At 58.9% G+C, this 16,776-nt stretch overlaps 1 protein-coding gene across 3 annotated transcripts in view; it reads right to left on the reverse strand.

Moving 5' to 3' along the window:
* Nucleotides 1-339: 339 nt before the first annotated feature.
* ALPL (alkaline phosphatase, biomineralization associated) overlaps nucleotides 340-16,776 on the reverse strand; it is a 63,740-nt gene continuing 47,303 nt past the window's right edge. For all 3 annotated transcript variants that reach the window (XM_055574231.1, XM_055574229.1, XM_055574230.1), the window contains exons 3-12: nucleotides 15,836-15,955; nucleotides 15,444-15,559; nucleotides 13,810-13,984; nucleotides 12,658-12,833; nucleotides 9,120-9,263; nucleotides 7,454-7,523; nucleotides 5,332-5,466; nucleotides 2,775-2,966; nucleotides 2,180-2,299; nucleotides 340-1,322 (exon numbers count right to left, since the gene is read on the reverse strand). In XM_055574231.1, the coding sequence (XP_055430206.1) occupies nucleotides 1,057-1,322; nucleotides 2,180-2,299; nucleotides 2,775-2,966; nucleotides 5,332-5,466; nucleotides 7,454-7,523; nucleotides 9,120-9,263; nucleotides 12,658-12,833; nucleotides 13,810-13,984; nucleotides 15,444-15,559; nucleotides 15,836-15,955 (1,514 nt within the window). In that variant the 3' untranslated portion in view covers nucleotides 340-1,056. The remainder of the gene's footprint in view (nucleotides 1,323-2,179; nucleotides 2,300-2,774; nucleotides 2,967-5,331; nucleotides 5,467-7,453; nucleotides 7,524-9,119; nucleotides 9,264-12,657; nucleotides 12,834-13,809; nucleotides 13,985-15,443; nucleotides 15,560-15,835; nucleotides 15,956-16,776) is intronic.

A 16,776-nucleotide genomic window follows, 5' to 3' on the forward strand; every position in this document is an offset into this window, starting at 1 on the left:
GCAAGGGTGTCCTGGGGCACTTAAAAGCCTTCCTGCTGTGGGCTGTGGGGCTCAGAGGCACCGTTCTTTAATCCTCATGGCAGTCCTGCAGTGGGCTGCCTCCCATGTTACAGATAAGAAAACAGAGAGGCAGAGACGCAAAGGACTCTGTCCACAGTCGCCCAGGTAATGCGTGGCGAAGCCCTCAGGTCAGCGGGAGACCCCTTCTCCTCCCCATCCAACCCCACCTGCGTGCGCTTCTGGGCCCCGAGTCCAGCTCTCCCCAGAGAAATGAGCTTATTTCAGTCTCTTCCTCGCTGACCACAAAGACTCAGTCCTGTCCTCAGAAATATTTGGAAAGTTTTATTTAAATGTTTTGTGTTCCCTTTTAACCAACACCAAAAAGAGAAAATTTTTTGGCTGTTTCAAACAGGAGCGTCCCTTCAGAGAGGCTGGCGTGTGTGTTTAGAGCCGGGAAGCGTCCGCTTTGCCAGGCTTCTCTTCCCAGCCTGGGTCACCCGGGGCTGGATGGCCAGTCCTCGGAACCAACTTCCTGGGAGCCCCGGGGCGACCTTGGAATGAGTGAGTGAGCAAACCTCCCTCCTGAGGAGGACCTGGTCTCCCCTGCAGTCACGGACAGACTTGGGGAACAGGCCATGAGCCTGGTGGGTTCCAGAGGGACAGGGAAGGGGGTGGGGGAGGGTCAGATCCGGAATGTTCCATAGAAGCTCCAGGGCCTCTGGGTCTGGAGAAATAGAGTTGCTAGAAAAATAAGAGGCTTTGAGAAGTTTTGCAGTCTATGCTCTCTGCCTGCCCAAGAGAAACCTACCCTGTCGGCCAAAAGGGGGCAGCGGGTGGCGGGGGAGGCTGGAGGCCAGCAACTGATCTGGCCGCAGTGGAGGATTCCAGAGGGGAGCCAGGTGGGCGCAGGCAGACTTTGGTTTCCTGGGTCCCCTTGCCGGCAGCGGCAGAGGCGGTGGGGGTCTCTGCCTCCTGCCTCTTTGAGGTGTGGGCTGCCAGGCTGTGGGCAGCACCGGCCATCGGTCATGGGCTGGTGGGTGCCCGGGCCCCGGGCCCTCAGAACAGGCTGCCCAGGGGCAGCAGGGCCAGCAGGAGCAGCAGGGGGCCGGGGGAGGGGCTGCTGGACGAGCTGGCTGAGGCACAGTGGTCGCGGTTGGCACCAATGCAGGCTGCGTAGGCCATCACGTGGGGGATGTAGTTCTGCTCATGGACGCCATGCAGCAGGTGTGCCATGGGGCCCTTGGCAAAGACGGCCACGTCCTCGCCGCCGTGGGTCTCGTGGCGCAGGGGCACCGCGGACTGGGCCTGGTAGTTATTGTGAGCTGTGGGCCAGAGAAATGCTTGCTGAGCGCCTGCCAGGGGGCCGGGCACGATGCAGCAGCTTTCTGTGCCCACTTCTGGGCTGGCTCAAATGCCCTCCTCCCCCATATTTTTTTCCGAGGGAGGGCCACTCTGTGCAGCACATGGGATCCCAGTTCCCCAACCAGGGATTGATCAAACCCATGCCACCTGCACCGGGAGCGTGAAGTCTTTAACCACTGGACCATTTGGAAAGTCCCAAATGCTCCCATTTTATAGAAGAGGAAACTGAGGTTCAGTGCAGGGAAGTCATTTCCTACACCAGGCTACAGGACTCAAGCCTGAGTCTGTTGACACAGAAGTCTGCCCTCTCAACCCACAGATCTCATCTGGGCTGTCTGGATTAGAAGGGAAAAGCCAACCCAGGAAAAGCTTCTGATCCTGGGTTGTGCCATTAGACCCCCAGGGGGGTGCTGGGGTCATCATGAGCAAATATTCAACAATATGGAATCAGATAAGCAAACTGGGAAGGTGCACACACGCTGGAACACTATACAGCCAGTAAAAATGACTGTGCAGCACAGCAAGCGCCTGCACGTGCCAGGCCCCACACTGAGCTCGCCCTTCAGACAACCCCGGGACGCAGACCATTCTTCAGAAGGAAACTGGAAATGAGGAAGGTCAAGTTAAGTGCCCAAGGTCACAGAGTTGTTGGATTTTCGGAGGGGATTCAAGTTGACATTGTTCTGACTCAATGACTCAACTCCTGTCTATCCTGGGACACCTCGCTCCCAGCCTTAACCAGAGGACTGTACTGTTTCTGAGCTCATCCCTGAGGGGGTGCCCTGTCCCCTCCCAGCCCTGGGCCTTGCGTTCTCACCGTAGTCCACCATGGAGACATTCTCTCGCTCACCACCCACCACCTTGTAGCCAGGCCCGTTGCCGTACAGGATGGCGGTGAACGGCTTCTTGTCTGTGTCACTCACCATGGGGGCCAGACCTGCATAAGAAGGCATTGGTCCAGGGGTCCTGTTGGAGCACCAACAGTACAGTCCCTAACCCCCAGCTAGGACCCCTGGGTCCCCTCCCAAGGAAGCCACCTTCCAAGCCCAGTTTATTTCCGACCAACCATCCCTCAGTTTTTATCGTGCCCATATCCTCCCACCTGTTGGTCCACCCACCCCTCATCCGTCCATCCGTCCCTCCATCCTCTCCTCTCCCCGTCCATTAATCCATCCTGCCTCTCATTCTTCTACCTATCCATCATCCCGGTGGCCACCCATGCACCCAGGCATCACTTCCCTCCACGCCCCCCACCCTCTATTCCCCCACCTGCCAGTAACGTCTCTTCCCTCCCCAGTTCCGAGTCCCACATGTGCCAGGCCCTGGGCTTGCCAGCTCTCCTCCCCTACCCCCGCTCAAGGATGGCAGACCCTGGGAATGCCCAGTGCCTACCCCAGTGGAGGCCTACCTACCAAAGATCGAGTTGCCACGGGGGGTGTACCCGCCAAAGGTAAAGACGTGGGAGTGGTCAGCAGTGACAACAGTCAGCGTGTCTTCGACGGAGGTCATAGCACCCGCCTGCCCGATGGCCTGGTCCATCTCCACCGCCTCGTGCAGTGCCTGCTTGGCTTTGCCCTCGTGGTGCCCGTGGTCAATCCTGCCCCCTTGGGATGCCAAGGCAAAGGCCTCTGGTCAGGGGGCGGGGAAGGAGGTGTAATCCCCGATTCCCATCCCCCTGGGTTAACCGCAAGGTTAACCTCTTTGATGGGAGCTCCCCTGGGCCGGGCACCATGCCGGGCATTTAATACAGCTGTTCAACCTTCCCAGCGGCTCAGATGGTGAGTCGCTGGGCCACAGGCCCACGTGTGGACAGTGCAAAGTCAGACTTAAAGCAGATCCACCACCCCATGCTGCTCCCTGAGCTGTTTCCTTAGCTGCTCAGAGTCCCTGAAGATCTCAGAGAGTTAGAGAAAGGACCCAACATGCCTGAATACCCACTAGGTGCCAGACAGAACAAGCTGACATCTTGTTCCCCATTCCTGACAACTGGGGCAGAGATGGGCACAATCAGCCCAGTTTACAGATGGAACAGCTGAGGCCGAGAGTGGGGAAGTGACGTGTCCAAGGTGAGATCTGCTGGGCTTTGGATTCAGATGACCCACTCTAAAGCCCTGTTTTTCCATCTTTGAATACATCCACTCTGAGTGTAAAGTGAAAGTGAAAGTCGCTCAGTCCTATCCAACTCTTTGCGACCCCATGGAGTATACAGTCCATGGAATTCTCCAGGCCAGAATACTGGCGTGGGTAGCCTTTCCTTTCTCCAGGGGATCTTCTGAACCCAGAAAATTCTTTACCAGCTGGGCCACAAGGGAAGCCCAAGAATACTGGAGTGAGTAGCCTATTCTTTCTCCAGGGGATCTTTCTGACCCAGGAGTCGAACCGGGGTCTCCTGCATTGCAGGCATATTCTCTACCAACTGAGCTCTCAGGGAATCACTCCAAATTACTCTTAGAGGGGAAAAGCCCTTGGTGCCTGGGCAGCGCCCACAGCAGGCTTCCATACAGGCCTGGAGAAGCCTGCATCCCGTGCCGCCTCCCCCAGGTGAGCAGAGGAGGCCTGGCTTGAAGATCACAGCTGAGACTGCGGCTGCAGGGAGCACCTCCCATCTCTAAGAGGAAGACGATGCCTGGGTGGACACTCCGAACTCTGAGGGTCCGGAGCCTGGGCGCCTGGCCGCCCTGCCTTCCTGCCGGCCTGGGCCTCACCACACAGGCCTGGCCGGCTGGCAGGGTGGGTCCCTCCTTTGTTGTGGCTCTGGGAGCAGCTGGCCTTGCCGGCCCGGTCCTGGCCCTGCTCACAAAGAGGACCGCTCCCGAGGGAGCTCGTGCTCACCACCACTGGTTCCTGGCTGCTTCCTCAGCATCAGAGGCCCGTTCAGGGCCAGGCCGAGACCGCCGTGCTTGAGTGGGAACCCCAGGGTTTGGCAAGAAGGCAGCCAAGCTGGGTTGGCGGCCGCTGGCCTCTGGAGAGGGGACGGGCCCGAGCGTGTGTGTGTGTACGGTGGGAGGATGCGTGCAAGTGTGTCTGTGTGTGTGTGTGTCCAGGCAGAACGTGAATAGTTGTTAGAACTCTGGAAGATTCCAGAGACTTTATCATTTCCTCTTACTTTCTATTGTGATCGCCTTAGCTATTGGGCAATCATAATAATGATAATAATAGACGCATTGAGGGTTTATTCTCTGCTGGGCCCCCTTCCAAGTACATTATGTCTCTGGACGCAATGGATGCTCACAGTCCTTCTTGGAGAAGGGGGACTATTTTGGGCCTCATTTTTACAGCAATGCACAGGTAACAGTCACAGAAGCCAGAGGGTGGCAGCACTCAGATGAGCCCAGGGCCGTTAAGACAGCGCTGGGAAAGCCCAGGAGCACTGGCAGACGGCCCTGCTGCCTCCTGAGGGCCTGGCTCTCCCAGCCCTGGGGCCCCAGGATGCACCCGGGGGCTGCTCTCGGCCGTCTCCTCTCTGACCTTGGCCCCACATGGGCCTAGTCACAGCAGAGGTCCGCTGTCCAGCTGTGAGGGCATCCACAGACCAATGGGCATCTGGTCGACCCTGGGCCGGTGTCCTTGGGTCCAGCCAGGCAGCTGCTCAGGGCACCTCTGACTACAGGGGCTTGTAGACTTGTCTTTGGGGAGGAGTGAAGCTGAGGGGGCTGCACACCCATCCAGAGACAGGCTTTGGGGAGAAATTTTCAAAAGGAAGAAACCTGCCTCCTCTCTCAGGAAGCCTTCCTGGACTGGTAAGCCGGATGTGCCATCTCCACGCCCAAGGAAGAAGAGCTTGTTGGGCTGGAAGCTTCAGCACTGCCCCTTCTCTCCACCTCTCTCGTTCATGACCCATCCTCCCCAAAGGAATCTCCCCGCTCATCCCCAAATGGGACAGTGCTCTCTGAGAGCTGACCACCCGACCCTGAACCCGCCTAGATTCCCCCAGGGAAGCAGCCCTGCAGCCAGGCCTGGGTCCCCTACCTTCCACCAGCAGGAAGAAGCCTTTGGGGTTCTTGTTCAGGATCCTGATGGCCATCTCTACCATCTCGGAGAGTGAAGGGTCAGTCACGTTGTTCCTGTTGAGTTCGTACTGCATGTCCCCCGGCTCAAAGAGACCTGAGGAGGAGCCAGGAGGGTGTTGGTGTCTCGGGGAACAGAGGCTTCTCACACATGACTGGGGGGTAAAGGGAGGTGGGGGGTGGAAGCAGCTCTGGGTGGCTTTGGGAGGGCTGCCTCCATTTGTCTTCTCAGCCTCGCCATGGTGAGGGGGGCACTGTGTCCATTTCACAGAGGAGGAGACTGAGGCTCAGGTGTTCCGTAACTTGCTATGTTCAGCTGCTAATGGGAGACCTGGGATTCTACTCCATCAGCCCATCCGAGCCTTGGAGGGTCCTGGACATGGCAGAGGACTGTGTCCCGGCCTCAATGAGACAGCCCGGGTGTGTGTTTCCATGCCAGGTTTGAAGGGCTCAGTGCTTATACAGTGAAACAGAAGGTTTGGGGTCACTGTCTCTGCTGTTCCCTGAGTGTGGTTTTTTCCCCTCGTGAAACAAGGAGAGAGATCCATTCCTTGCTCATATCACAAGATTCCACATGTACTGGTTGCTGTTTTCCAGTCCTGGGTGTGCTTCCAGAACACCTTGCCCTCCATGCGTGGGTGCGTGGAGGGGGGCGCTCCAGTGAACAGAGCGCTTACTCTGGGACACGTCATCCTGCGTGCTTTGGAAGCACCTGGGCCCCAGCCTCCGAGAGGTCGCCCAATAACCCTTCCTCCTGGAATTCATGCTCACGTGCCCTCCCCACCGACTCGGGCTGGCCTGTGTATCCGACAGAATGCTGTCTAGATGACGGCGTGTGACTTCCAGGCCCGAGCGTAAGACACTGTGGCTTCTGCCTTGCAAACTCCTACTTTCTGGGGAAAGTCAGTCGCCATGACATGAGGACACTCAAGCAGCTCAGTGGAGAGATTCACGCGGTGAGAAACTGGGGCCTCCTGCCAACAGCCCACACTGACTTACTAGCCATGAGTGAGCCCCCCTGGAAGCCCCAGCCCCAGTCAAGCCTCAGAGGACTGCAACCTCCTGAGAGACCTAGCTGAACCACTCCCAAATTCCTGACCCAAAGAAACCGTGAAGGAGCAAGTGTTTGCTCTCGTTTTAAACTGTAAAGCTTTGGGATAATCTGCTATGCACCCACAGAGATAACTTATACATTAGCTCATTTAATCGTCATGACAGCGCTGAGGCAGACCCGGTCACTGTACCCACTGTACAGAGGATTCATAATCCTCATTTTATAGAAGGTAGAGGCACAGAGGGCTGCACAGCTCATGAGTGGTAGGAGCTGGATTTGAACCCATACACGGAATTTTCATGCTCTGCAGGTACAGGCGTAACTCTCTACAGGTAGCGTGGGCTGTGGGGCCCGGGCAAGCAGAGAGCTGCATGTGTCGGAGCGACCCTCCGGGTGCCCTGCTCTAAGCCCAGAATCTCCGCGGACACGCCCAGGACCCAGGGGCCGTGTTCCTTGAGAAAGCCTTGCAGGGGGCTTTGCCACCACCTGCTTGGCCCAACAGCCAGGAGGGAATGGGGACCCAGACGTCAGCATGGTGGTACTCAGGGTCTCATCCCACCTCACCTGGAGCCGCCCCGGACCCACAGCTGTTACCCAGTCCCTGGGGAGGGGGGGCAACCCCCCACCCCCCCAGTCAAGACCGGCAGAGACAATCTAGCTGGCTTCTGCCCTGGCAGCTCCGCAGGGCTGGCTCTGCGTCCCCTGGCTCCACAGCCAAGGATTTCTTTAAGTCCCAGCACCAGCTAGGGTTCAGACTCACCTGGGCCATGCGGGCCAGAGGTCATCTCCCTTCTCTGAGCTTTGTTTCCCTTTGTGCTCAATGGAGCTGTTCGCCCTGCACAGCCAGCAAATTTCAGGTCTAATTCTATGAACCAGAACACTTCCCTCACCCCTCCCAGGTCCTGGAGCCTGGGACAAAGGTCCCTAAGTTGTGGAGGGAGGTGGCTGGGGCCTCATTCCCCAGTGCTGGCTCACACAGCCCTGGCCCCAGGGCGCCCAGCTGGATGTCCACTCCACCCCCTCCACTTACCCAAGAGGTAGTCCACGCTGTGGGGGTCAAGGGCCAGGAGATCAGTGCGGTTCCAGACATAGTGAGAGTGCTAGAAGGAAGGGCCAGCGTCAGTCATGCTGGGACTGGGGGAGCCAGCTGGTCTCAGAGTCTGGGGCACGCATGTGCATCCTTCAGTCATTTAACAGCCCCTCTCTGAGGACCTACCATCCCTGCCTTCAAGAAATGGCAAGTAAACAGGTAATTTTAACGCAAGGTGATGAGAATTCTGAGACCAGGGGCACTGTGAACCTAGAGACGAGATCAGGGAGGGCTCCCTGGTGGAGGTGAGGTCCTAATGGGGACCTGGAGGACAAGTAAGAACTGAACAAGCTGGAGTCAGGGAATAGACTTCCAAGCAGGGGAAGGACTGTGGAGCAAAGAGGAGGAAGGCACAGGTCACCAGGGGCCTTGAGCACTCACTGAGGTGTGGGCTGTGGGTGTTCTCAGAGCCGGGAAGGGAGCAAGGCCCTAGCTCTGCCTGGGGACCCCAGCCAAGGTGGAAGTAAAGGAAGTACAGCTTCTGCAGAGGCCATGGGAAGGGACTGGCCAGCTTGCCTGGAGAGGGTGCCATTCAGGCCTGGACGGGGGGGTGGGGCCCTCAACTACCAGGAATCAGCTGTGTGTCCTTAGGCGAGCTCCTCGCCTTCTCTGGGTGATGGCATTGGGATCAGGGGTTTTTCAAACCTCCGGGGCTGCTCTGGGAAGGAAGGTGGGAAGGCTAAGAAAGTGGGGCTCCCCTGCTGTCCCTCACTTCGTGCCCGGGGGGCCAAGTAGAGAAACCGAGGCTTGGAATGGTGGTGTCTCTCAGGCTTGGGCTGGGAAGGGGCTCTGGTCTAGCCAGCACTGACTCAGAAGGCACGGAAAGAGTTCAAAGCAGCTGGGTCCTGCCCCCCACCCACCCCAGGGGGCCATTCCCCTGTCCCTACCCCCACCTCAGTCTTGGCCCAGCCCCATCCCACAAGGCCTCCCCAGGGGCCAGGCCTGGAAGCCTCCGAAACCCAACCCCAGAGTGACATCAAAGAGGCTGCCAGGCTGCTCCCCACTGTCTTCAGCTCTGACCACAGTCATTTCCAGACCCCAGCTGCCCCAGGCCCCGCGGCCGGCAGATGGATTTCACGAGCCGGAGCTGCTCCCGGGAGCCAGTGCCCAGGTCTTCCCACGCTTCGGCCCCCCTTCCCCGGCCAACACGTGCCCTGACTCTGGCCCCTCCCTGCCACGGTGGCCTGCGAGATTCCCCGCACCGTGGCCTCCTCCCCTCCCCTCCCCCATTTCGGGGCTTCTCAGCCCCTCCCTTGTGGTCTGTCCCCTCTGAGTTCCCGTAGGTCCTGGGCATCTCGCCATCCAAGCACAGTGTTCCACGTTTCCTTGACCATCTGATTCATCCTTTGGACCTCAGGCCTAGCCAGGGGCCCCACACTCAGTAGGGGTGCCGGTGGGCTCCATGTCCATGCAGGTCATTCCTTGACCCACCCTCTTCCTCACTGCCTGAAGGAAGGAATCAAGGGGCACCCACTGTGTGCCATTCAGACACCCGTAAGGTTGTTTGGGCCTGAGCTAAGAATTACAAACCCATTCTACAGAAATGAACAGATGCAGAGAAGGATGCCCCCCAGCACCTCCCCATCCAGGCCCCTGGACAGGCTACCTTGTGTTTCGGTTTGAAGCTCTTCCAGATGTCGATGAGGTTCAGGCCGTCCAGCCTCGTGCCTCTGGCCTTCTCATCCAGCTCATACTCCACATCGGTTCTATTCTTGGGGAACATGTACTTCCGGCCGCCCCCCATGATCACCTAAAGGGGACACAGCCATCAGTACCCCGGGGGTGCCATGCCATCTGGAGGTTCCCAGAGGTCCGCCTGGAGAGCTGGGTTCCCCGGGGGACGGGCGGAGTGGACATTTCTCCGGCGTGGTGAATCCTGGCTCCGTGTGCGCCACTCTGAGCCTCTGCTCCTCCGGCGGGGCCGGAAATGAAATCACTTGTCTACCGGGATTGTGGTTTGGGCTTCGGAGTGCAGTACTGGTGCTAACCTCCCATACCTGGCTTTCCAGAAGCCCAGTACCAACTTTGGCTGGCGTGAGAGCGATGGCATCTTACAGCGTGTGTGTCGGGCACTAAGGACTCGAGACTGCCGCTGTTGTTCAGTCGCTCAGTCGTGTCCCACACGTGTGACCCCATGGACTGTAGCCCACCAGGCTCCTCTGTCCATGGGATTCTCCAGGCAAGAATACTGGAGTGGGTTGCCCATTTCCTTCTCCAGGGGACCTTCCTGACCCAGGGATCAAACCCGAGTCTGCTGCATTGGCAGGCGGATTCTTTACCCCTGAGCCACCTGGGAAGCCCTAAAGGGCCCAAGATACCTGATCTTGTTCAACGTCATACAAGGCTGCAAGGCTACCTACGTGACCTCTTTTCCAAATAAATGGGTGCAGAAATATGATTTCTTTCCCCTAAGGCCACACAGCCAGCAAGGGGATAGAGCCAGGATGTGAACCCAAGGCCCCTCCAGCTCCTGCTGTGTCCATGGAGCAGAGGATGGGGACTCCGACCGAGAGCTGCCTCCTCGCCCCCACCCGGGAGGCGAGAGGCCTCTGCCAGGGAGGTCTTGGGGCAGCCCAGCTGGGAGCCTGGCAAACAGCGGGCCAGCGCCCACGTCTGTGTAGTCACCGGCCAGGCTAATTTTACCCACTGCGCTGACCCACGCGGGCAGACGGACGCGGGGCTGTTTGTTTTCCTTGGGAGTCCATGTTTGAAGTCCTGACTATTTTTAAAACGGGGGCCAAGGGCATAACAGCCGCCGCCCGCGGTGACCACCACACCGGTGTCCTCCTGTTACCGCGGGCGTCAGCCCAGGCCGCTGCCCCTGGCTGACACCTCGGGAGCGCAGAGTCCAGGGACGCCCAGCCTTAGACCCGCCGTCCCCGGGGCTGGCATCTCACAGGCACCCTCCTCAGAACCCAGGTTCTGCCGGGTGGACAGGGAGCCAGGAGTCCAGGCTGGTGGTACAGGTGGTGGATACAGGGCCATCCTGGATCCCGGGGAACCAGAAAGGCCTTTGAAGTCAGCCTGGAGTTGGAATCCTGCCTCTGCTGTATCTTGACCAAGGTCTGGGTGCTTAAGCTCTTTGGCTCTATGTGTCCATCTATTAAATGGAATGGACAGCCCACGCACAGGACTGTCCCAGGAGGAAACGCAGTGACCAGCAGTCCAGTCCCGGCCGCCCCACCCCGGGGGGCTGGCTTCCCCCGCAAGGCATTCTCATGGCCAGAAGTAGTGGAGCTCAGGGTGGCTCCGTGAAGGCAAGCTTCTCACGGCCAGCTCCAGCCGGGTGCTCTGCGGGGCGGGGCAGGCTTCTTAGAGAAAGGAGAAGGGGACCCCGGGTCACTGGCTCCCTGCCCCCCCAGACTGTTCCCACAGAACCTGACCCCTTGGCATTTTCAGAATGGAAAATGAAGCCCCCAATCTTCTTGCCGGGAGCCTCGTCATCTCCAGCCCCAGCAGGGACTTCACACACTCATTAAACTCCCAAATAACAGACTTGCTGTTTGGCTTTGGGGTTTGGGTTTGTGTCTTTCATTTTTCTTTTTCTTTCTTTCTTTTTTTTTTTTAGTAAAAGATATTTATTTTCAGGGCGGACACCAGCATTTCTGTTTCATGTGCAGCCTGGGGGGCGGGGCGGGGGGCTCTGTGGTGGGGTGGCGATGGAGGGGCAGGGAAGGACAGGGGGCTGAGGGAGGAGGTGGGGGCGGGGTGGGCCTCCCAGCGGCCGCACCCCTCACTCAGGCTGGGGTGCAACCCCCGCGCCCGCCTCCTCCACCAGCAAAGCCTTCCTTTAAGCTCCTGTCCCCTTCTCAGGCGGCTGCCGCCAAATCTCTCTCAAGAGCAGTCCCGTAATTACACCCTGCACTTGTACAACAAATGTTCTCACATCCATGACCTCACCTCGGCCTCCAGCAGCCCCGGGAGGCGGGGAGGGGACGTGGGGGCGCTCTGCTCTTACTACACAGGTGGGGACACTGAGGCTCGGGGGAGGGAAGCGACCCGTCGGGTACCCGCAAAGTCAGAAGGGCGCTTTGCCTGAGATACTTGCTCTCTAGGAGCTGGTCACCAGGACTGCACGCCCCGAGAAGGGCAGCTCAATCCACAGCTCGGAAGAGAAACGAGAGGTTGGAAGAGGGGCAGGTGGCACTTAGAAATTGGGGGGGTGGCATGGGGGGTCTGGGAGCCAGGGAGTTAGTCTGGTGGGGGTAGACGCAGACAGAGTGGGAGGGGCCTGGGGGCTCTCTCTCTGAGCCTCCCTGAACCCCCATTCTAAGCTCAGGGGCTGAGGTCCCCTCTCCCCCTCACCAGCCCGCCCCCCCACCCCCAAATTCCTGGCAAGGTAGGTAACAAGACCTTGAAAAGGGAACCAACTAGAGGGTCTCATTTAAGAAACAGAGGCTGGGGCCCATCTGAGCTTCAGGTGGATGATGCTGGGGCGCGCGCTAAGCCTGCTCCGTGAGTCACAGCTCGTGTTTCAGGGCAGGGACACATGGCTGCTCCTGAGTAAATGCTTCCACCTTCCAAACACTCACGAGGCATCAGGCCTGGCGCTGAACTCTGACAGGGATTATTTTATCTAGATCTTGCAATGGGCTTATAAGGTAGGTACATTTCACAAAAGGGCTTTAGAAGGGAAGGCTCCGAGAGGTTAAGTAACTGACCCAAGGTCACACAGCTAGCAAACAGCAGCCCAAGGACGTGACCCCAAGTTTTAAAGTAAGAGCCTGCACCAACCACAGCTTGCACATCACCTTTTCTCTGGGCATGCTGCCTGAGTGCACAGGACTCACGCCTGTCCATGCATGTGGGAACGTACGGGGCGGGTACTCCCCTCAGATGGCACCGTGTCACCCCCATGCTCCAGGGCAGCACCAGTTCCCAATGGACAGAATAATCCCTGGGCGCCTGACTCTCGGGGCGCGGTGGCGGCCACCTCAGGGTTCATCCCTCAGTCCCACCGCGGTGAAATCCCACAGTGCCTCCCTGCCCCAACCGCAAATCCCCTAATGGGCCGGGAGCCCTCCCAGGTGAGGGCAGACCCAGGCCAAGCCACTTCTCCCGGGCCAGTCTGGGCCTGAGGCCTCAGGCCTACCAGGGGCCCCGCCTCACCTGCCCTGCCCCGGCTATACCCGCCCCGCACTTGCCTCGATGTCCTTAATGTTGTGCATGAGCTGGTAGGCGATGTCCTTGCAGCCCTGGCTCAGGGCCTCCGGGGGCATCTCGTTGTCTGAGTACCAGTCCCGGTCAGCGGAGTGGGCATAGGAGGCGCTGGGGGTGGCGTGGTTCACGCGCGTGGTGGTCACGACGCCCACGGATTTCCCTGAGGAGTGGGGGAGGAGGGGTCAGGTTCATCTGGACATAGGGCTGTCCAAGCCAGCTCTTCTCTTTCCTTCTCTTAGCTAAAGACGGGCCAGTTCTGCTGCCGGCCTGGCCCCAGGCTCTGCATCAGTACTAAGGCAGGCTTACGCGTGTGCTCAGTCACTCGACTCTTTGGCCGCATGGACTGTAGTCCACCAGGCCCCTCTGTCCATGGGAATTCCCAGGGAAGAATGCTGGAGTGGGTTGCCATGTCCTCCAGGGGATCTTCCCGACCCAGGAATTGAACCCAGGTCTCCTGCTTGTTCTGTGCTGAGCTACCTGGGCCGGCAGGGTGGGTGGCTTCCAAATAGCCAGAAAGCTCAGACCGTCTGCCTCTGTGACCCTCCCTGCTCCCGAGGGCCCCTGAAGCATGAGCACCTAGGCGGGAGCCCTCCTCTCCACCGAGGACCCCCCCGAGTCTCATCCCTGCAGGAAGCCCCACAGCTGCCCTGCAAGAACTCAGGGGTCCCTCCGAAGGGCTCTCAGATGGAGTGTGGCTCTGTCACCTACATCAGCCGGACTCACACCATGACTCCAGAGGTGCTGGGGGGACATCCTGGTGCCTCCCAGTTCCAAGGAGGAAAAGAACGGGGGTAGACAGCTACTGGACTCCCACGAGACCAGAGCTGGGCTAGATCCCTCACCCTCCTCATGCTGAACCTACGAGGGGCTACGTTTTCAAGCACATTTTATAGTCAAACAAATAGACTCAGGGAAATGAGCGGGGAGCGAACCCACACCGAGTAACCCCCTAAACAGCGAGACTTCGCTGTCATGGAAGAGAGTCCCGGAAGAGTTTGCGAAGTCCCAGAACATCGGAGCTGGAAGGGCGCTGGCAAGCCTCTTTTTCTGCTCTCTCCCCATTGTACAGTTGGACAGACTGAGGCCCAGACAGGTCACAGAGCTGGGCCCCGTTCCGCACAGCTCGCCCCACTCACCTGCGTCCTTGGCCCAGCGCAGGATGGAGGTGACCTCGTTGCCCTGAGTGGTGTTGCACTGGGAGCGCTGGGTCGCTGCGCTCACCCCCACGGTGCCCTCATTGGCCTTCACCCCACACAAGTAGGCGGTGGCGGTGCCCGCGCTATCGGGGACCTGGGCGTTGGTGTTGTACGTCTGCAGGTGGAAAAGGAGGGTCAGGACACGGCCCGGCCTCGGTCCACCCTGCTGCCCCCCACCCCACTCACAGCATGGGGCCTGGACACAAGGGAGACAGAGGCCTCCTGTGGTCTTGGCTGAGCCCTGCTGCCCACCAAGGTCCCCCCACCCCTAGAGCCACCAGATCCCCTAGCTGCCTGCCTCCTGCCCACCCCCACGCCCTGGCAGCCAGGGTAACAGGAAGGGCAGGAACGCAGTGTTCTAGGACATGGAGACTCATTGGGCAGAGGGTGAGACCCGGGTCAGCTCTCCCTGGGTCTGAGGCTCCGGGAGCCAGCAAGGGGTGGAGGAGGCAGGTGAGTGTGGAGAAGGGAGAGGGTTCTTGAAGGAGGGAGGGAGGCTGGGGAAGGGGAGGGAAAGTGAGAGGGAGGCAGGATCTAGGAGGAGGAAATGGGGACCCCCTTATTCAGACTTCCCTGGTGGCTCAGACGGTAAAGCGTCTGCCTACCATATGGGAGACCCAGGTTCAATCCCAGGGTTAGGAAGATCTCCTGGAGAAGGAAATGGCAACCTACTCCAGTACTCTTGCCTGGAAAATCCCATGGACGGAGGCTACAGTCCATGGGGCTGCAAAGAGCTGGACACGACTGAGCGACGTCACTTTCCTTTTATTCAGACCACTGGTGGGGACCCTGAAACTATCTGCCCACAGCGTCTCGAGGACCCCCAGCGTCTCGAGGACCCCCAGCGTCTCGAGGACCCCCAGAACTAGCAATGACAACCCCCGTGACAGAGCTGCCAGCTTCCATCTGAGCCGCTTTGGGAGAAATGAGCGTCACAGAGCCCCGTGCAAAGAGGACACGCTGCGTGATTCCATTCTTATCAAGCGCAAAAGCAGGAACAGCTAATCCATGGCACCGAAAGTCAGGGAGCAGAACTGCAGGGGAGTGCGGGGCAGGAGCCCCGGCTGCCATCACGTTCAGCTTCTCAGCCCCAATGCTAGTCACACAGACACGTGGAAAGTTGGTGGAAAATTCACCCCACACACGTGTGCCCTTCTCTCTACGCTTGTTGTGCATCAATAGATCTTAAAACCAGGAGCTGAAATCCTCAAAGTCTTAGGAAGCAGCTGTCCTTTCTTCACGGCTTGGCCACGGAGTCCCCAGGAGGGCTGACTGCCTTGTCAGTGGGCTTGAGGGGTCTAGCGGGAGCCACGCCCCTGCCCTTTCCTCCCTGGGGGTGGCTCAGAGGATAAAGCGTCTGCCTGCAATGCAGGAGACCTCAGTTCGATCCCTGGGTCGGGAAGATCCCCCTGGAGAAGGAAATGGCAACCCACTCCACTACTCTTGCCTGGAGAATCCCATGGATGGAGGAGCCTGGTGGGCTACAGTCCACGGGGTCGCAAAGAGTCGGACATGACTGAGTGACTTCCCTTCACTTTCTCCTGGAAGGTAGGAGGCTCAGGGCTGGAGCTCACCTTGGAGAGGGCCACGTAGGGAAACTTGTCCATCTCCAGCCTGGTCTCCTCCCCGGGGTTGTGGTGGAGCTGACCCTTGAGGATGCGGGCAGCTGTCACGGTGGAGACGCCCATGCCTGTGGTGGAGGGCGGGAGGTCGGGAAGCTCAGGTTTTCGGGCTCCCAGTCTCTTCAATCAGGCCTCTCAGGCCCCCACAGCCCCCCAGCCTGGGGCCGAGGCAGGTCGGGCAGGGGGCACCAGAGCCTGACCTTCCTCCTTCCCTCCCTAGACCTTCAGGGCCCACAGCCTGGCCCCGCCCCCATCCTCTGCAACATGCCCCCAGAGCCCGAGCCTCTATAACACAGCCCCCTCACCTCTGCCTGCCACCCCGGGTCCCCCACCCCAGGCCTCACCATCTCCCAGGAACATGATGACATTCTTAGCCACGTTGGTGTTGAGAGTCTGAAGCCTCAGGGCATTTTTCAGGGTCTGCTGAGCTTGGTCTCGCCAGTACTTGGGATCTTTCTCTTTCTCTGCAGAGACAGAGAGGCAGAGTTATTCAGCAGGAGCGGGGCAGCTCCCCCAGCCATTACAGACCCCAACTTCTCATGGCGATGGTGTGGCTGCCTGCAGTCAGCAGAGCAAGCAGTCATTGCCCTATCCCAGACAGCCATCCTGAGGTCTGCCAGCCTCTGCCAGGCCAAACAAGCCTGAGGACTCTGGGTCTTCTCCCCACACCCGAGAGCGGAGGAACCAAGGCTCAGAGATGCCAAGCGACTCGCCCAAGGCCACACAGCTCTGGCAGACACTGGCAGAGCTGGGCTTCACTCCAAAGCCCACGCTCTTTCCTTCCACCCAGTGGAGAGGCATTGTGCTCAGGCAGCAAATGAACAGTGCGGGCACAATCAGGAGGGTAATGTTTAACCTATTCAAGAGAACAAGCTAGTTCCAATGGCAGGAACTCCCAGATGTATCCCAGCTATCAATTATAAACTCTGCTTGGCTTATTCATTAAAGTAGGCTTGGCAGGAACCTGACTCAGCAACAGCTATTTAGCAGGGCTGGAAGCAAGGCTTGCCTTTCTGTTTACCGTAACAAACTTAAAGGAGCCAGGTACAGCCTCACTCTTGTTAGTGTAAATTGGCCAAGAAGATGCTCTGTGTCTCTAATTCCTGGGAAAACCAGGAATGCCTTCTTTTCTCTCTCTGTCTCTCCCCACCCAACCCCCCACCATGTCCATGGGTTGAGTCATCAATTTTCCAGCCGAAAGAGCACTCTAGTGCCTGAGAGCCCTCGCAGAACAGTTGCTGTGCGGAGAAGCCGAGCTCCCTGGTCCTCAGTCTCCTCCCCGTCA

This window comes from Bubalus kerabau, chromosome 3, assembly GCF_029407905.1.
Source record: "Bubalus kerabau isolate K-KA32 ecotype Philippines breed swamp buffalo chromosome 3, PCC_UOA_SB_1v2, whole genome shotgun sequence".
In the NCBI taxonomy this organism is placed as follows: domain Eukaryota; kingdom Metazoa; phylum Chordata; class Mammalia; order Artiodactyla; family Bovidae; genus Bubalus; species Bubalus kerabau.